The following is a 21,217-nucleotide window of genomic DNA, read 5'->3' on the forward strand; positions in this document are numbered from 1 at the left end:
TGAGCATTTCAATCAATTACATTCCGATTTTAACATGGGCTGACTGCTTTTCTCATTTGTGGGAATGTATTTATTCATTGTGTTCAGTATGCTTGATGGAAAACTATCTCCGTTCCAAACAATAATGTTAGTTGAAAGGCATTGCACAAAATGAAACAAACATTGGACAGAATGAGTGGGGTGATGTGGTGTGGGTGGGGTTGCGGGGGAGACATTGATTGCAGCAATTCCATCAAGACGCCCAGTTTGGGTGCCACCAGGGCCACTCAGCTTCTGACCTCCTTACAGCCTTGGTTCAAACATGGACAAAAGAGCTGAATTCCAGAGGTGAGGTGAGAGTGACAAACCCTAGACATCAAGGCTGCATTCAACTGAGTGTGGCATCAAGGAACCCTACAGAACCTGCAATCAATGATGGTGGGGGATTCAGTCATGGTAACACAATCAAATGTCAAGTGGTGGTGGTTAGATTCTCTCTTATTGGTGATGGTCATTGCCTGGCATTTATCTAGGTGCAAACTCTCCACTGGTTGAAGTCATACCTGGCACACAGGAAAATGGCTGTGGTTGTTGGTGGTCAGTTATCTCAGCTCCAGGTCATCTCTGCAGGAATTCCTCAGGGTAGAGTCCTCTGAGCAACCATCTTCAGCTGCTTCATCAATGACCTCCCCTCCATCATAAAGTCAAACGTGGGGACGTTTGCTAATGGTTACAAAATGTTTAACACCACTTACGACTCCTCAGACACTGAAGCAGTCTGTGTTCAAATGCAATAAGATCTGGACAATATCCAAGCTTAGGCTGACAAGTGGCAAGTAACATTTGCTCCACACAAATACCAGGCAATGACCATCATCAATAAGAGACAATCTAACCCCCACCACTTGATATTCTATTGTGTTACCATCACTGAATCCCCCACTATCAACACCCTTGGAGTTACCATTGACCGGAAACTCACCATATTGATTCACCATATCAGCTTAACAGCTACAAGATCAGGTTAGGGGCTAGGAATACTGCAGTGAGTAGCTCACCTCCTTACTCCCCAAAACCTGTCCACTATCTACAAGGCACCAGTCAGGAGTGTGATGGAATACTCCCCACTTGCCTGGATGGGTGCAAATCTAACAACACTCAAGAAGCTTGACACTACCCAGAACAAAGCAGCCCTCTTGATTGGCACTATATCCACAAACATCCACTCTCTCTACCAACAACTCTCAGTGTCTGTAGTGTGTACAATTTATGAGGTGCACTACAGAAATTCACCAAAGATCCTCAGACAGCACCTTCCAAACTTATGACCACTTCCATCTAGAAGGACAAAGGCAGCAGATATATGGGAACACCACCATCTGCAAATACCCTTCCAAGCCACTCACTATTCTGACTTGGAAATATATCACTGTTCCTTGTCTGTCACGGGGTCAAGGTCCTGGAATTCCCTTTCTAAGGGCATTGTGGGTCACAGAGTCAGGAACTGTGAGAATGGAATGAAATTCTGACAGGAAATAGGGCTTGAGGAAGAAGAGTGCCCAAGTCTTGGGTGAGCTGAGCATGAATATACTGGTTGATTGCCTATCCCCAGATATGGAAATAGATCAGTCAAAGGAATGGAAGCAAATTCTCATCTTTCATCATCAAATCCCCCCTTTGGCCTCACTCCTTTGTAACTGGGTGGAATGAAAATGTGAGATTGTCATTTTGGAAGGAGCCTGCTCTTACTTTCCCACTGCCCCTGCCCAGCACTTACTCCAATGCCCCAAAACCCATCAACCTCACCCATTTCTCTGTTTGCTCTTCCAGGGTTTGATGGAGAATTGGTCGGATGACAGCTGGAACTGTGGTTATCACTGGTGGAATACTAGCAACAGTGATACTGCTGTGTATCATTGGTGTACTTTGTTACTGTAGACTCCAGGTATGTTTACAAAAATGTCGCATGACTGACCGTAACCGGGGTGGGAGGGGGCTGCTAGCATGGAGGGTGGAGGGATGGGAAAGATGAGTGAGTGGGGTCTGAATGATGAATGAATCCCTAGGAGTATCACAAATTTGATGTCTGTTACTCCCTCTCAGTTTGGAATGCTTTGGCTGTGACCAAGGGTAGACTGTCAGTGAGAGTGTAAGCAGTGACCATGCTGTGAACAAAGAATCGCAACCTGCATTTCTATAATGCCTTCCCCAGTCTGAGGGTGGTTCAAATTTATTTACAACCAAGGAAGTAGTTTTTGAATTGTATTCATCATTGCAATGTAAGAAACAGGGCTGTCAATTTAAATGGCATGTAAATAAATTACCTAGGTGAAAGTGAGGACTGTAGATGTTGCAGATTAGAGACGAGAGTGTGGTGCCGGAAAAGCACAGCAGGTCTGGCAGCATCCAAGGCGCAGGAAAATCGATGTTTCGGGCAAAAGACCTTCATCAGATCCTGAATGAAGGGCTTTTGCCCCAAACTTCGATTTTCCTGCTCCTCGGATGTTGCCTGACCTGCTGTGCTTTTCAGCACCACACTCTCGACTATAAATAAATTACCCCCCATTTTCTGTACTTTTGGTTAAAGGACATATGATTGGTCAGACATAAAGGGGATTTTGCCTTTATAGTGATTGTAATATGATCAGCCAGGTGGACTTCATAGTTTCCTGATAGGGGCCTAGTCCAATCAGGGAGTCCTGGCCGACAGATATAAACAGGAGGTGTCAGAGATTCTGAAAATAACAAATGATCAGATCACAGCAGGTCAGACAGCACCCATGGGGAGAGAGCAAGCTAATCAGAGCTGAGGTAGCAGAGATTCTGTTCACTCTGAGAGCTGGCTCTGGAGAGCTGGATCAGTGTCAAGGACTCTCCACGTGTAAATAGAGGGTGACGTGGTGACAGGATAGTGGCCTCTGTGGGGTCATTTCACCCTTCACTTCTTCAAAATATTACAAAGATGTCTCTTATTCTCTCAGAGAGGGCAGACAGGCCCTCAGTATAGCATTTCATCCAAAATACACCAGTAACTGACAGTGCAGCACCCTCTCAGTATGGAGTTGGGCGCTTGTGTCAGGTTAATTTATATTGTCAAGTCCCTGAAGCACTATTTATGCCAGTGAGCTTCACAAAACATGGGTAGAATGGCTACTGACTGAGCAATAACTGATGCTGTACACAAGTAGCAGACAGCAGTGAATTAGATTCAGTGATAAGAGAACACAGCGGGCTAAACTATAATAAAACAAAGAACTATAGATGCTGGAGGTCTGAGACCAAAATAGAATTCACTGGAGAAACTCAGCAAGTCTGGGCAGCATCTGTGTGAAGAAAGCAGAGTTAACAACTCAAGTAACTTGTGACTCTTTATCAGAATTGTTGGCAGCTGGGAACATGACTTGGATGCGAACGTGGGGGGTATGGTTAGTAAGTTTGCAGATGACACCAAAATTGGAGGTGTAGTCGACAGCGAAGAAGTACAATGGGACCTTGATCAGATGGGCCAATGGGCTGAGGAGTGCCAGATGGAATTTAATTTAGATAAATGCGACGTGCTGCAGTTTGGAAAGGCAAATCAGAGCAGGACTTATACACTTAATGGTAAGGTCCGAGGGAGTGTTGCTGAACAAAGAGACCTTGGAGTGCAGGTTCATAGTCCCTTGAAAGTGGAGTGGCAGGTAGATAGGATAGTGAAGAAGGTGTTTGGTATGAGTACAGGAGTTGGGACGTCATGTTGCAGCTGTACAGGAATCGGTTAGGCCACCTTTGAAATAGTGTGTGCAATTCTGGTCTCCTTCCTATCGGAAGGATGTTGTGAAACTTGAAAGGGCTCAGAAAAGATTTAAATGGATGTTGCCAGGGTTGGAGGATTTGAGCTTTAGGGAGACGCTGAATAGGCTGGGGCTGTTTTCCCTGGAGTGTTGGAGCCTGAGAGGTGACCTTATAGAGCTTTATAAAATCATGAGGTGCATGGATAGGATAATTTACAATTTACCTGCAGCACTTCATTCAATATAGTCTCCTGTGTTCTCCACTCACAATGTGCTCTGCTATACTTTGGGAAGATGAAATCTAAGCGGGGTGACTGCTTTGCAGAACACTGAGACTCTGTCCTGCAAATGAACCTGAACTTCTAGTTGCCTGCTACTTGAACACACTTGAACTATAATAAAACAAAGAACTACAGATGCTGGAGGTCTGAAACCAAAACAGAAATCACTGAAGAAACTCAGCAAGTCAGGGCAGAGTCTGTGGGAAGAAAGCAGAGTGGATAGGATAAATAGACAAAGTCTTTTCCCTGGGGTGGGGGAGTCCAGAGTGAGTCAGCATAGGTTTAGGGTGAGAGGGGAAAGATATAAAAGGGACCTAAGGGGCAACTTTGTTTGTGCAGAGGGTGGTACGTGTATGAAATGAGCTGCCAGAGGAAATGGTGGCAGCTGGTACAATTGCAACATTTAAAAGGTATCTGGATGTGTATATGAATAGGAAGGGTTTAGAGGGATAAGGGCCAAGTGCTGGCAAATGGGACTAGATTAATTTAGTGCTGTCCATCGCTATGACTCTACATAGAGTGGTGTTATTTATGCTGAAACAGAAGTTGAGGGTGAGGGTTAGGGAGAGATGAACAAGTAAGTGGAGACAGAACCGAGAGAGAGAGAGAGAGAGAGAGAGAGATAAGAAAGGGGGAGTTAAACAAGGAGATTATGCATAGCAGGCCAGGACAGAAGAAAAATTGACTGAGAGATAATCAGAACTATGAGCAAGTGAGAAAATGAGTTAATTGAGCTGAATGCAACCCGTATGATGTGATAATGAGCCTGGGAGGACGTGAGAATTGGTGCCTGTGCTAAAAGAATCCCTTGTCATAATAGGACCTGGTGTGGGGCTGGGTGAAAAACATGGAAGGAAGAAAGCAGGGTCTGAAGTTATTGAACTCAATGCTGAGTCCTAGAGACTGCAGGATCCCCAAGCGGAAAATTAGATGTTGTTGTCTGAGCTTGCACTGAGGCTTGCTGAAACACTACAGCAAACTCACGTCAGAAACGTTTGCGTCTGGGACACAGTGGTGTGTTCCAGCAGGCAACTAGAAGTTCAGGCTCATTTTTAGGACAGAGCCTCAGTGTTCTGCAAAGCAGTCACCCCGCCTAGATTTCATCTTCCCAACGTAGAGCAGAGCACATTGTTCGCGGAGAACACAGTAGACTATATTGAGTGAAGTGCTGCAGGTAAATTGCTGCCTCATGTGGAAGGTGCGTCTTAGGGGATTGGATAATGAGGCAGGAGGAGGTAAACAGGCAGGTGTTACACCTTCTGCGGTTGCGTGGGAAGGTGCTGTGGGGGTGGAAAGGGAGAGGATCAAGGTGTCCCAGAGGGAACAGTCCCTGCGGAAGTCTGACAAAGGAGGGGACAGGAAGGGAGTATGCATCTGGTGGTGGCAACCCGTTGGATATGGTGGAAATGGCAACTTATAATTCGTGGGATGCGAAGGCTGGTGGGGTGTTAAGTGAGGGTCAGAGGGACTCTGTCATTGCTGTGGGAGGAAGGAGAAGGAGTGAGGGCCGAAGTGCGGGAGATGGGTCAGACACCACAAAGAGCCCTTGTTGACCGCAGTGGTGCGGAATCCTCAGTTGGGGAAGAAGGTAGACATTTCTGAGGCAGCCCTTGCAGAAAATGGCATTGTCAAAACACATGCGACAGAGACAGAGAAACTGGAAGAATGGGATGGAGTCTTTACAGGAAGCAGAGTGTGAGGATGTATAGTCAAGGTAACTGTGGGAGCCGGTGGGCTCGTAGTGTATAACGATGGCCAGCCTATCCCCAGAAATGGAAACAGAGATGTCCAGGAAGGGAAGGGAGGTGATGGACCAGGAAAAGGTGAGGAAATTGGAAGCAAAATTGATTAATTTTTCCAAGCAGGCTAACCCACTGTTTTCCTCGGTACTGCAACAACTCATCCATTTATAAAGCAGCAACAATAATGCAGGTCATTTACTGGAGCATTTTTAAATTTAACTCAACACTGAGTCACTCAAGGAGATTCTAGGACAGGTGGCCTACAGACTGGTGTAAGAGCTAGATACCAAGGTGGGCGTACAGCAGGTATGAGAGGTGGAATGATTTAGGCAGGGAATTCCAGACCTCCCAGACACAGGGAGCTACAGACACAACCACCCAATGGTGAAGTGATTAAAATCAAGGATGTGCAAAAATTCGAAAAACACAGAGATCTGGAAGTTTTCTGGGTCGCAGGACATTAAAGAGATGGGGAGAAGGTAAACAGGCTTGTGTTCCAACTTCTGTGATTGCATAGGAAGGTGCTGTGGGGTTATGAGGTAGTGTCGGAGGTGGAGGAGAAGCGGACCAAGGTATCTCATAGAGAACAGTCCTTGTGGAAGGCTGACAGGGGAGGGGAGGGGAATATGCATCTGGAGGTGGCATCTCACTGGAGGCAGTGGAAACGGCAAATTATAATTCTTTGGATGCAGAGGCTGGTGGGGTAGTAAGAAATTGGAAATCAAAAATAAAAATAGCAGCATTGTTGGTCAGGGAATTAACATGCAAGCTTGAAGGTGACAGATGAGAGGGGTTTGGTGAGAGTCGGGGTAAGGGCAGCAGAAGTTTAGGTTTGCATGTGAGATGCCAGGCAGGAGATAATTGGAAGTGGGTAAAGCAAGCTGTTTATTGCTGGCTTCACCTGACACAAGTTTCCTGCCTCTTTGTTCCCCTCCCAGTATTACTGCTGCAAGAAGGATGAATCAGACGACGAGGAGGAATGTTCAGACATACCCGCTCACCCACACATCCCTTGCAACTCATGCAACGCGCATGTCATGGACGGATTGGTCCCTCAATTGGCGCTGCCAGGGGAGCCTAGCCAGACACTCACAAGGGGCTCGTGTCCCAGTTGCACGCCCTTTTATGTTCGAACCGCTGACGAGATGCGCAACGGGGGCGAACGTATCTCATACACTCCCGCCCGCTACAAAGAGCCAGGGCTGCCCCTCAAGGTGCCGTCACTTCAAGGTTTCCCGATGAGCCGGCAGAACACCGTGCGGGAGATGTTTGTGGGCGTCAGGGCTATAAGTACTGAGGTGTGAACTGGGGCACCAGGGAGATGGAGAGAAGGAGACGATTTTAGTTTTCTCTATTAAGTGGAGGTAAAAGAGAGTTTGCAAAAAACAACACATGGCCTTGGACAACAGGTTCCAATAAAGGAATTCACCCCTTTCTATTCTCATCGATGAAGGCCCAGCACTCATCCTGCCCTGCAGGGCATCCATCTGAACGTTCTTCCCTCAGGACTAACAACACAAGACAAGCAACAAAGCCTGTCTTGCTGCACGCTTTTTTTGAAACGTTCACGTGTTTTTGGAAACCATCTGCAAAGAAAGTGTGGTTCCTCTTTCTTTACAAAGAGGCCAAGGGCACTGTCTTTCAAAATGTAAGGCCTGATGGTGACACCAGTAAACCGGCTTGGAATCTAAGCATCAAAGAAGGACAAGTGCCATTTCACTGTTTTCGCTTCCGCTGTCACGTCAGCTCACTAATATTGACTTCGGATCATCACACGGTAGTCTCAGATGTGTTCACTTGGTTGTGTTCTGTACCAGATTATAGGCTTTGCTGCTCAACTCCCAGTCACTAACTTTACCTTTCTTTTAAAACTCCCCTTACTGGTCCTCCAGCATCACTGACTGCCCATTCCACCTCGTGCACTCTCGTCCCAAGCCGATAGACGGGGCTGTTGTTGGGAGAAGGAAGAGAGTTTGAGCTCCTGGATATGGTTGCGGGTTTTCCCAAGTCTGTTCACTCTGTTTTTCTACCAACCCTTCTGAAGTTTTGATATGGGGCATGGAGTGGGTGGGGAATGACGGAGGAAAATCCTGGTGACCAGGCAGGATGGTCGAAGGTGGAAGATATTATGGTGAAAGCTCCAAGAGTGCATCTAACCTGAGTTGGCAGGAGCTAGAGAGAGAAGGAGATGGTGGGTGAGAAAAGGAACAATCCCTATGGGAAGATGTATGATAGACTGGAGGATCAGGCCAGGCTCCAGTGACTGTCTACTCTCAGTTGGCTTGTTGACTCTCAGTGCCTGTCCCTACACTAGGGAAATGTATTGATTTGATTTGTTTACCTAGGTACAGTGAAATGTGCACATACAAAGTGCATTAGGGTAATAGAGCAGAGCGAGGAATACAGTGTTACAGCTGCACAGAAGGTTGCACCAAGAGCAACATTAATTTTAAAACTTGAGAGGTGAATTCAAAAGTCTAATAACAGCGGGGAAGAAGCTGTTCTTGAATCTGTTGGCACATATGTTTAAGCTTTAGTACCCTCTGCCTCATGGAAGAGGCTGGAAGATATTATAACCAGGTTTGGAGGTGGGCGGGTCTTTGATGATGTTGGCTGCCTTCCCGAGGCAGTGAGAGGTGTAGGTGGAGTCAATAGACGGAAGGCTGGCTTGCGTGCTGGACTGGACTGTGTTCATAACTCTCTGTAGTTTCTTATGGGCCTGGGCAGAGCAGTTGCCATACCAAGCCGTGATGTACCTGGGTGGATCAAGATGGTCAGATCTTTATGGACATGCCAAATTTCCTTAGCCTCCTGAGGAAATAGAGGCATTGCAGCATCCACTGGGACAGAAGCATTGAACTGTGGTGTTGGAGGTCAAGGATGGAGTGGAGCTTGATGTTGCTAAGATGAGTCGTCTTTCTGCATGAAAGTTGCTGGGCTGGAGGTTAGTGTTGTTTGGGTAATGGGGTGGATGAAAGAGGATTTCACAATGACATAGATTTTGGGTAGTCAGTTCCAATAAAGGAAGATTGCTGTTTACTAATCAGTCAATTAGAGATAGTATCCAGTCTGAGAGAAGATTTTCAATGTTTCTGATGCTCAGGAACTCTCTTTCTCTTTCCTATTATGAGATATTGGCCCTACAATTAGGGATCTCCTTCTCTCTTCCTTCCAAAAACAAATGCTTTTGAAAGCATGGTCTAATTGCCTAAGGGCGGTCTGACCATTTGCTGGTTAATCCATTCCCGGTCAAGTTCAGTCAAAGTGAAAGGGTCCTGCTTCTTCCCAAGCTTCACTGTTTCACATTCACAACATAGCTGGGTGGCCACGTTACCATGAAAGTGGTAAACCGAGTAACAAGTAAAGTTTCTTGTGAAGCTGTGTGTGCTGGTTTTCTGGTCGAGCTAACAGCTTTCTGCAGTGGGCAATGTCATCATTGCAGAGATGTTCGTGAACTTTGTATTTCACTTCTGTTTCATGACTATGTTTACAAGGAAATGCCAATGCCCTGTGTGTGTCTCAGAGCATGTGGGAGGTGTGTGTGTGTCTGTGTGTGTCCACACTGGAACACCCAAAGAGTGAAATCACCTCGTCATGTGGTTCATCTGCTGAAATCAGCAGGTTTCAGAGAGAGAGAGAGAGAGAGACTGAAGGTTTGCTTTTCACCTTGGCAGGCTGGGTTTAAAACAAGCCTCAGCTATTGGTATGGATGTCTCCTCTGTTCCGTGACCTAAAGATGTACACTGGCATGGTTCCATCTCCTTGCTGATAATTCTGCACAAATTGCCACATGAGGGCCAAGAAAGACCTCAATGATGGGAATTGGAAATGTCACCTCAGTGTTTCGGGGGGAAAGGGAAAACACTTGTGAAGTTAAAAGATATTGGTGGAGCTGCTAAACTGTTTCAATCCAAGCTCTACCATAGCGAAAAGCAATAGAAGATGGAAAGTGCTGAGGAGTGGACATGCACCATTGGCCAGCAACGTCATCGTAACTAGCACAAGATTTGATCTACATGCTCAATTCCTCCAATTGTTAGCAACATGGGGAGCAGTAACTAGTCCTCAGCACAAGCTCAGGGAGACAAGTCACAACAACAGATTATCACAATGAAATAACAACTTAATAAATCCAATGCTTTCAGTAGTACATTTCAAAAGAGTGCACGAGTTTAAAATAACAGTTGTTCCTTGGGAATTATGTGATGGGGAGTTTATTCTGGTGGTGAGGATGAGACGTTTGATGACATCTTGTTACAGGATCATCCAATGTCAAATTGTATTGATCAGCTTTCAACCCTGCTCAGCCAGAACCTGCTAATTTTGTGGATTGGAGTTGGATTACGATATAATCCCCTGCTGGCTCTGAAGACAAGGCATTTCTGTTTCATAAACAACACACTCCCTTGGTGTGCTAAACATTGAAACATTAAGGTGAAAGTAGCTCTTACTTTGAAAATAGTGTGTGTGTGTATGTGTACGCATGCATTGGTATGTGTATGCACGTCTGTGTGTGTGTGTGTACTGGTATGTATATGCATGTCTGTGTGTGTTTGTGAGAGTGTGTATGTGCCTGTGTGTGTGAGAGAAAGATTCTATGTGTGTGTGTGTGTGTGAGAGAGTGTGTGTCTGTGTGTGTGCGTATGTGTGTGTCTGTCTGCGTGAATGAGTGTGTGTGTGTGTTGGTACCAGCTGAGCAGAATATCAAACCTTTGATGGTTAAAGTGACAATCCTGCCTCTCTCCCTTCCCTTTGCTCTGAAGAAGATCTTCCTGTTGCCAATGTTTGTTTGCCAGTCAAATCACCAGTTTGGCAAGCACTCATGTGCCAACTACCCTTCACTCTATATTTTACTTCATTACCTTCTCCCCTTTTTGTATCTAAGTTTTCATTCATCGTTTTATTCAGCAGCTTGCATGTATCCTCCCTATTTCCCCAAGCGTTTGCTCTTCTCTTATTCTCTACTGCCATCCCTCACTCATACCAAGGCTTTCAATTTTCTGATTCCCATCCAGTCTGTTTCCCACTAATTGGCTCTCCTTCTCTAACATATTTTTCCTCCCTCCTCCTTGCCTACTGTGTTCTCTGCCAGACTAGTGCACTGTCCCACGCTAACTCAAGTCGACAGATCAATGGTCCGTGGAATAGACCCCTCCAGCTCCAAACCTCAAGACATATCAAACCCAACAACATCTGAGCTCTCTGAAATAGCAGGGTGGAGCAAGAGAAGGTCATGTTCATTGGTTTTAAGAAAGTAACAGGATCTGATTTTAGTAAACATTTCTCATCTGAGTTTGCAACACGCTGCATGCTGGATGCATAATAATAGTTTCATTTCTGTAAATGCAACATCCCCAGCTATACTGAGGAGATTGTCCATAAACCAAAGGTTCCTGTTTAAGGAAGACATGGGGATTTTTTTCCCCCTATTCGAGGGTTATTGGCTTGTGGAAGTCTTTTCCCCAGAGTGTAGTGGAGACAGGGTCATTGAATACTTTTAAGGCTGAATTAAATAGATTCCTGATTCAAAGGTTATTAGTATTAGACGGGAAAGTATAGACCATAATCTTAGCAGCCAGGATCTTATCAAATGGTAGCGCAACTCAAGGCGGTGTATGGCCTACTCCTGCTCCTAATTCATAAATTCACATGTAAGCCCACAAGTTCAGTTCAAGGCCTTCAGAGAAACCTCATCAATTGACTGGATTTTATCAGCCAGAAACTATGTAAGTGCGTTACTAGCCCCACACCATGAGCAGTGAGATATGGAAAGTAATTTGAGAACAAAACATTAATATTTAGTGGCTCTCTGATGACAGATCTTTCATCACAGTTCATCCCAGATACGCAAACTCCATCAACTAGAGAGACAAAGGTGACACATATATGGTAACACCAACCCCTCACAGCGACACGTCATCCTGACTTGGGACTATATGGGCGTTCCTTTATTGTCACTGGGTCAAAATCCTCGAGCTATCTTCCAACTGCATGATGTGGACACAACGGTTCAAAAAGGCAGCTCAACACCACCTTCTTAAGGACACGTAAGGATGGGTCAGAAATGCTGGCCGCGCCAGTGCCACAGAGCACTGGGAATCCTAACTGGAGGCTTCCCCTCAAGGCTTTGACCAACCCGATCCCTGTGGCTCAGATGAAGCAAAGACATTCCCCCCAAAGAGGTGAGCGTTTTCCCAATTGTTGTGGGAAGGCCTTGTACATGAGGCTGGTTTGGGAAGGTAGTGGGGTTGGAGGGCCAGGGTGCTTTGGGGTTACGGAATGAAGCTGAGAAGAATACGTGCAACCAGTGTGGCCAAGCTTAGTATAGAGCCCACAACGACAGGGATTGTGTTCAGAGGGCTCACTTCTTTATTCAAAAGATCCTTGTCACACCAGGGCACCGTTTATGAGGCCGACTGAGGGGCCAGAAGAGTGTGGAAGGATCACACAGCACTCCTTTAGGACACTGGGCTGTGGAAAGCTGGGATACATGTCCTTCTCCTCTAACCTCCTGCCTTCACCTCACCTCCTATCTCCTTCTCCACCATGTTTCACTCCAATGTTTCCACCCTGGGACATCAAGATGTGCCGAAAAAATTGCCCAGAGAATCAACAGGAAGGACAAAAGCAAGGCCCAAGCATCCCTGGACGAGCGTTGTGTTGGAGAGTGGAATTTGGACCAAACTCGATGGGCTGAATGGCCTACTTCTGCTCCTACATCTTATGGCCTATTTCAGGATTCTGCAGTGAATCAGGAAAGAGGTAATATGCTGCTGTCAATGACAGTGCAGATTAAGGGGGCACCATCCTTTACAATACCCATTCTGATTAATAGGGCTTCATTGTGTGCATTCGATACATCACCAAAGCCTTGCATGCTCCCTTAGTGTAAACTGGAAAGGGCTGGATGTACCTTGCTAACTGGATTTGGAGAATAAATCGTATTTATTTAAAAATATTGTAATAAAATATCTTGAAGATGTGAAGCCTCTGCTGTGTCTTGTTTGTATTTCAATCTCACTCACAGTCATGCATCACTGAAACAGGCACTTCGTCCCAACTTGTCTACATTAATCAGGTTTCCTAAACTGAACTAGTCCCATTTGCCTGCATCTGGCCTTATATACCTCTAAACCTTTCCTAGCCGTACACCTGTCCAACTGCCTTTTAAATGTTGCAATCGTACCCGCCTCTATCACTTCCTCTGGCAGCTTGTTCCATAAACGTATCAGCCTCTGTGCCCCTCAGGTCCCTTTTAAACCTTTTCCCTCTCAGCTTTAACCTATGCCCTCCAGGTGTGGACTCTCCTACCCTGGGGAAAAGACCTATTCACCATGTTCATGCCCCCTCATGATTTTATAAACCTCCATAAGTTCACACCTCAGCCTCTGACGCTCCAGGGAGAAAAGTCTCAGCCTATCCAGCCTCTCCCTATAGCTCAAGCCCTCCAGTCGCAGCAACATCCTGGTAAATCCGACTTGCGTATTCACCCCTGAGCCAAAGCTAATCGTCTTTTCCCAGCTCTCAGGCAGCTGGCTATATTCCTATGTGGAGCTCTGCAGACAAAAATGAATTGGAAGCAGAGAAAATGCTATTATATTAAAGAAACATTTGCAAATTTACAGTGTAGGGACAGGCCCTTCACGTCAATTAGCAAAAGAAGAACAAGGAATTTGAATGTTTTCCATATGGATGTATTCACAATACCCAGTACCATTTAGGTGCAGTTTGCTATTCCCTTCCACTGACCTGTCACACCTATGTGGTAACAACCTCTTATATCTGTGCCCAAACCTTGCCCCAGTATCAGCTGTCATTTATCACAACTAGAGCCTGCACATATACACACACACAACTGAGACTTTTTCCTTTTGAAACATTTACATTTTAAATCTGCTGTGTGCACCTTAATCCTTTGCTAAACCAATCCCAGGACTCATCCCACTCACATCATCTCTGCTTCACACCTTCTGTGCTTCAATTTGTTCAAATTTACCCAACAATCACCCTGGAGGAGGGGACACAGAAAAGGGATTGCCTGTGGTGATAGACTCTATAAGCTACTTCAAAACCAAGAAACGTCAATAACATGGACAAACCAGTCCAACTGGTACTGCTCAACTACCGTAAAGTTGATGTGAAGATCTTTGTAAAGAAGCTCACGAAAACCTCTCCGTTCTGGCAATTAATGAATGAGCACAAACTAAGTTAAAAACTAACTGTAATTGTGCGGGTTGTCTCTCAGCCCATCCAGCTGACTATCTGGCCCGTCCCTTTAAAACTGTTGGTCATATAAATCTCCCTCACCTCCCACATCCAAACTATAACAGGCTGTTTAAATCAGCCATTTCTGATAACAAGCGGGGGCTGCTTGTAATCAATACTTAACTGCTGATAAACCTTAGCATTCAGGTCAACGGCTGTCTCGGTCACAGGAGGAAATCTAAACACAAAGGAAAGTGACAGAAAATCAGAGGCCATTGGCAGGTGAGATCTGGGAGAAAAAGCTAAGTAATAAAACCAAGAAGACCATTCAGCTCCTGACCTTGCAGCCTTGGGAAATCCATAAGTGTCCATTTCTCCAAATGACATGGTTCTAAATTAAAAGCATGATCATTGGTCTTCCCTGGTCTGAAGTGAAGGCACACAGTCTCCATTAGAGGTCTGAACCATGGAGCCAGTCTCCAATAAACCAAGTAGACAAGAGGGATACTTTCATTACATGGAGTTGCAGAGTTAGGTACAGACCATTGCACATGCTGGACTCAGCTGTGGGAGTACATCATGGATTCGGGATATTCTGAGGCTGTAAAAGATGCCAACTAAGTGCAAAGCATCTCTGAAGAAATCTGCTGATGCCGGAATATAATTGATACATTTAAATCACAATTAATAAATTTGCATCAAACCAATCAGGTGGAAGCAACTTAAAGTGCTGTTGAGAGGGAGTGCAGCGCACAGGTAATTCACATTTTAAACACGTAGCAAGTATAAATCGATATCTAAAACACAAGTGCTAGGTAAGGGCGTTGGGACACAGGCCAAGATCAAACCAAAAATTGCTTCAGCACAAGTTAACTGGCATATGGATCACTCAGATTCACCTTGTCCACATACACCCAGCCATAACTGAAAAAGCATAAATCTTATTTTAAAAGTCTAAAGTAAAATGAGCTTTCAGAAGAGTCAATGCCTTTATTTTATTCATTTATGGGCTGTGGACATGACTGGCTAATTGCTCAACCCTGGTTACCCTTAAGAAGATGGCGGTGACCCTCCTTCTTGAGCTTGCCTTGAGCTACTGGTGGTTCTGTTCCTATGTATCCGCTGCCCACGAGCTAGGAGCGTCCTTAGACTAAAGGTAAAGTGAACATAAAGCAAGAGACACCTGGTGGTGGTTTAGCCTGAGGGTTACCACGCCTCAGGAAAGACGAGAGGTTGAAAAGGAAACTCTTCAGCCTATGCGGGGATTGAACCCACGCTGTCGGCATTACCCCTGCATTGCAAACCAGCCATCGAATCCAGCATAATCTACTCTATACAGCATTGCAACAAGTTAAATCTTGATGAACACACTGAATTAGTGATCAGGAAAATCCTGACCGAGGCTGCTCTAGTCAGAAAGGCCACATATAAAACAGTAGAAAACAGTAGAATCGAAACAAAAGACTCTCAGAACCAAGACCTTTGTGCATTTAGAAGCAATGGACTTATTAGCAATAAACAGCATGGTTTTGTACAGGAGAGGTCATTCCTCACTAATTTGATTGAGTTTTTTGAGGAGGTGCCGAAGATGATTGATGCGGGAAAAGTGGTTGAAGTTGTCTACACGGACTTCAGTAAAGTCTTTGACAAAATCCCTCAAGGCAGCCTGGTACAAAAGGTGAAGTCACATGGTATCGGGGTGAGCTGGCAAGATGATACAGAACTGGCTTAGTCATAGGAGCAGAGGATGGCTTTGGAAAGATGCTTTTTGGAATGGAGGGCTGTTACTACCGGTGTTCCACAGGGATCAGTGCTGGGACCTCTGCTGTTCATGGTCTATATAAATGATTTGGAGGAAAACGTAGCTGGTCTAATTAGCACGTTTGCGGATGATACAAAGATTGGTGGAGTTGCGGATAGTGAGAAGGATTATCAGAGGATACAGCAGGATATAGATCAGTTGGAAACAAGGGCAGAAAAATGGCAGATGGAGATTAATTCAGACAAGTGTGAGGTGATGCATTTTGAAAGCTCAAGTACAGGTGGAAATTATACAGTGAATGACAGAATCCTAAGGAGTATTGATTTGCAGAGGGATCTGGGTATGCAGGTCCATAGGTCACTGAAGGTGCTGGTGCAGGTAGGTAAGGTAGTAAAAACAGTTTATATTATGTTTGCCTTTATTGAAAGGGGCATTGAGTATAAGAATAGGCAAGTTATGCCACAGATTTATAGAACTTAATTAGTGTCGAGAGTGTGGTGCTAGAAAAGCACAGCCAGTCAGGCAGCATCTGTGGAGCTGGAGAATCAACGTTTCAGGCATAAGCCCTTCATCAGGAATGAGGCTTGTGGGCCAAGGGTACTAAAAGATAAATGGGAGGGGCGGTGTTAAGGCTGGGGGTGTGAAAATGTAGCTGAGAGTGCAATAGGTAGATGAAGGTGGGGATGAAGGTGATAGGTCGGGGTGGGGTGAAGCAGATAGATGGGAAGGAAGATGGACAGGAAGGACAGTTCAAGAGGGCCATGCTGAGTTGGATCTGGGATAAGGTGGGGAGAGGGAAAATGAGGAAAGTGGTGAAACCTACATTGATCCCTTGGGGTTGGAGTGTCCCATGGTGGAACATGAGACGTTCTTCCTCCAGGCATCAGGTGGTTAGGGTTTGGCGATGGAGGAGGCCCAAGACCTGCATGTGCTTGGCGGAATTGGAGGGGGAGTTAAACTGTTCAGCCACAAAGCGGTAGGGTTGTATCGTGCGCGTGTCCCGGAGATGTTCTCTGTAACATTCCACAAGTAGGTGTCCTGACTCCCCAGTGTAGAGGAGACCACATCGGGAGCAACGGATACAGTAAATGATGTGTGTGGAGGTGCAGGTAAATCTCTGATGGATGTGGAAGGCTCCTTTGGGGTCTTGGACGGAGGATAGCAGGGAGGTGTGGGCGCAGGTTTTGCACTTCCTGCGGTGGAGGATGGTGCGATGTATCCAGAGGTTGGTGGCGTGGAAGGTGAGGACCAGGGGGGTTCTGTCCTTGTTGCATTGGGAGGTGTGGGATTCGAGGGCGGAGGTGCAGGAAGTGGATGAAATGCACTGGAGGGAATCATCTACCACGTGGGAGGAGAAATTGCGGTCGAAGAAGGAGACCATCTGGTATGTTCTATGGTGGAATTGGTCCTCCTAGGAGCAGACCTCTTGTCAGGTCCATGCCGCCCCACGAACCCACCATCTCCTCCTGGCACCTTCCCCTGCCACCGCAAGAATTGCAAAACCTGTGCCCACACCTCCCGCCTTACTTCTGTCCAAGGCCCCAAAGACGACTTCCACATCCATCAGAGATTTACCTGCAATTCCACACGTGTCATTTACTGCATCCTTTGCTCCCAATTCGGTCTCCTCTACATTGGGGAGACAGGATGCCAACTTGCGAATGCTTCAGGGAACATCTCCGGGACACATACAATAAACAACCCCACTGCCCCGTGTCTGAATACTTTAACACCCTCTCCTATTCCCCCAAGGACATGCAGGTCTTGGGATTCTTCCATCGTCAAACACTTACCACCCGACACCTGGAGGAAGAACGCCTTATCTTCCACCACGGGACCCTCCAACCACATGGGATCAATGTGGATTTCACCAGTTTCCTCATTTCCCCTCCCCCCATCTTTACCTTCCAACTCAGCATGGCCCTCTCGAACTGTCCTACCTGTCCATCATCTTTCCCGTCTATCCACTCCACCCTCCTCTCTGACCTACCACCTTCACTCCCACCTTCATCTACTTATTACATTCCCAGCCATCTTTCCCCAGCCCCACCCCCTTCCCATTTATCTCCCAGTCCCCCGGCCCACAAGCCTCATACCTGACAAAGGGCATATGCCCGAAATGTCGATTCTCCTGCTCCTCAGATGCTGCCTGACAGGCCGTGCTTTTCCAGCACCACACTCTCGACTCTGATCTCCAGCATCTGCAATCCTCACTGTCTCCTGTAACTTTAATTAGACCACATTGGAATATTGCATACAGTTCTGGTCACCATACTACCAAAAGGATATGGATGCTTTGGACAGCATACAGAAAAGGTTTACCAGGATGTTGCCTGGTATGGGGAATTTTGGCTGTGAAGGAAGGTTGGATAGACTGGGTGTGTTTTCATTGGAATGTAGAAGGTTGAGGGATGACTTGAATAGACATTCCTAAGATTATGAATGGCAAGGGTAGAGTGGAAAGTATGAGGCTTTTTTTTCTCAGGGTGGAGGACTCAATTACTAGGGGACACAGATTCTAGCTGTGAACGCCATAGTTCAAAACAGATATGCTAGGCAACGTTTTCATCCAAAGGGTGGTGAATACCTGGAACGTGCTGCCAGAGGAGGTGGTAGAAGCAGACACAATAGCAGCATTCAAGAAGCACCTGGGTGAATACAAGAATCGGAAGGATGAATACATGAATAGAGGGATACAGATCCTGTAAGTGAAGAGAGTTTTAGTATGGAAGGGCAAAATGTATTGGCACAGGCTCGGAGGGTCAGAGGCCTGTTCCTGTGTTGTATTGTTCTTTGTTCTTTATCGTTGTTTGGGTATAGATTTTCAGCTTGCTATCCAGGTGGAATATAGTCATTGTAGAAACTAAAATCAGGTGTTGTTTTTATGGTAAGAGTGTCCACCACAGAATCCTTGTGGAGACAAAGTCCCACTTTCATATTGAGAATAACCTCCATCATGTTGTGTAGCACTGTCACCATGCTGAGTGGGACAGACTTCAAACAGATTTAGCTACTCAAGACTGGGAACCCATTAGGCACTGTTGGCCATCAACAGCAGCAGAACTGTACTCCAGCACAATCTGTAACCTCATGGTCTGGCATATCCCCCACCCAACCATTACCATCAAGCCAGAGGATCTACCCTGGTTCAATGGAGAGTGCAGGAGGGCATGCCAGGAGCAGCACTAGACAGACCAGAAAATGAGGTATCAAGATCCTGACAGTATCCATCTTACCGAGTCCCCTCAGGAGCTTTTATGTTTCAGTGAGATTGATTCTTATATTTCTAAACTCCAATGTGTGTATAGGCCTAAGATGTTCAACCTTTCTTCAGAAGGTATGCTCTTTAACCCAGGAATCAGTGAAGTGAACATCTGTGAACTACATCCAAATTAATTGAATAATTTTTCAAATAAGGTGAGTAAAACTGAAAACAGTGCTCTAGATGTTGCCTCACCAAGGTCTGAGCAGTTACAGTAACACTTCATTATTCTTAAATGCAATCCCTCTTACAATTAATGGAGACCTTTTTTGCCTTCGTAATCACTTGCTGCACCTTCGTACTAACATCCTGTGATTCCTGTAGCAGGACTCCCTGATCCCGATGCACTGTAGAATTCTGCAATCTCTATTAGAATAGGATTCTATTTTTCTATTCTTCCAAAGTAGGCAAGCAGGTTTTCTTTGCACATTATACTTAATATGCTATTTTATTGCCCACTCACTTAACCGTTTGCAGATTTTCCACCTCCTCTTGACAACTTGACAACTTCCTACTTGATGTCATCAGCAAATACAGCTATCATACATTCAAGACAATATGTCCAAGTCATTGATGCAAGTTTGTGAATAGTCATGGCCCCAGTACTGACCCCGTTCCACTAGCTACAGCTGCCTACTCAAAAGAAGATCCATTCATCCCTTGTCTCTCCTGAACTATTAGCAAACCAAACATTTTGACAGTCATGACCCATTCCATCCTCTGTTCGACCCTGATCTTTCTTCACCATCTGTGATGTAGATAATTATTTCTGATAACAGTGTGACAGATATTTTTGGGTCACTACTCAAGGAAAATGTAAGGCCTTGGAGTATGAGTCTTCCTCCAAAGTAACACAAATTGTATCAGTTATGTGGAAGGGCTGGACAAGATGGGACTGTTCACATTCAAATAGAGGAGGTCAAGGCCAGATCTATTAGGCATGTTCAAACTCATGAGTTCTGAATAAGAGTCAAACCAGACCTGAAACTTCCTTAACTCTGCTTCTCTCTCCACAGACTTGGTGTGGCCAGGGGCAGTATGGTGACTCAGTTGTTCGCACTGCTTCCTCATAGTGCCAGGATTCAATTCAACCCTTGGGCGACTGGGTAGAATGCTGTTCGGAGAGTCAGCATGGACTAGATGGGCTGAATGGCCTGCTTCCACACTGTAGGGATTCAATTATTCTAAATTGGTCCCCTCAAAGCTATATCTTAAACAACATGTTCCCCCATTGATCAAAGACAGAGAGGGAGAGAGTGGAAAGGAGAAAGAGAGAAAATAAATTCGATGGGCCGAATGACCTGCTTCCACATTGTAGGGATTCTATGTTTGCTTCAGATTTCCAGCATCTGAAGTATTCTATTTTTATTTAAAACCATGAAGGACAGAACATCTAAATTGTTTCCACTGGTAGGAGGTTCTGTAACCAGAAGAGACAGATTTAGGGTGATCAACAAATTAAACCGTGCAGTGATGTAGGAAAGTTTTGTTTTTAACGCAACAAGTTGTTAACTTTGACTAGAAAATCAATGGAGAATCATAGTGCAATTAGGCTGGGTCAACACAGGTTAATAAAACAACATTAGACTAAATCTATTAACGTTTTGTGAGAGTGCAATTAGACTATTGGAAAAGTGGGAATCAGTGGATGAAGTTCATTTCGATTTCCAAAGGGCAATCCACAAGAGGTTGTTACAGAATGTTCAGACTCGTGGGTTCAGAGGTAAATATTAGCTTGAATTAAGGATTGGGTTATAGACAGGAATTGGAGAATGGGAATAAACAGGCCAAAGACACAAGGGGCAAATTATTGACAGAGACAGTGGCTCACATGAGGAATGAACTTCCTGAGAAAGTGATGGATGCAGGTACAATTAACGTGTAAACGACATTTGGATAAGCACATGAACAGGAAAGGTTTGGAGGGATATATGCCTGGAGCAGGCAGGTGGGACTAGTTTAGTTTGGGATTATGGTTGCATTGGACTGGTTGGACCAAAGGGTCTGTTTCCGTGCTGTGTGAGTCCATTATCAGGATACTTAATGAAGTAATGCTTCTGTCCTCCCACAGCTCCATTGATGTAAGGAAGCTTACGGCCAGGATCCACCTCATTTTAGGTTATTCTTACTAATTCCCATCACTGAGATGTCCATTTGAGATCTGTAGGCACCAATAGCATGGCTCAATTCACTTTTCACCAGCATTTGATGCC

General features: G+C 45.4%; 1 protein-coding gene across 2 annotated transcripts in view; it reads left to right on the forward strand.

Moving 5' to 3' along the window:
• LOC122554650 (protein FAM163A) overlaps nucleotides 1–12,748 on the forward strand; it is a 200,340-nt gene extending 187,592 nt beyond the window's left edge. For both annotated transcript variants that reach the window (XM_087990898.1, XM_087990899.1), the window contains 2 exons: nucleotides 1,810–1,924; nucleotides 6,714–12,748. In XM_087990898.1, the coding sequence (XP_087847024.1) occupies nucleotides 1,832–1,924; nucleotides 6,714–7,079 (459 nt within the window). In that variant the 5' untranslated portion in view covers nucleotides 1,810–1,831 and the 3' untranslated portion in view covers nucleotides 7,080–12,748. The remainder of the gene's footprint in view (nucleotides 1–1,809; nucleotides 1,925–6,713) is intronic.
• The last annotated feature ends 8,469 nt before the right edge of the window (nucleotides 12,749–21,217 follow it).

Source organism: Chiloscyllium plagiosum, unplaced genomic scaffold (genome assembly GCF_037043375.1).
Source record: "Chiloscyllium plagiosum isolate Xiang-an unplaced genomic scaffold, Cpla_swu_hap1 HiC_scaffold_9, whole genome shotgun sequence".
NCBI classification, from domain to species: Eukaryota; Metazoa; Chordata; class Chondrichthyes; order Orectolobiformes; family Hemiscylliidae; genus Chiloscyllium; species Chiloscyllium plagiosum.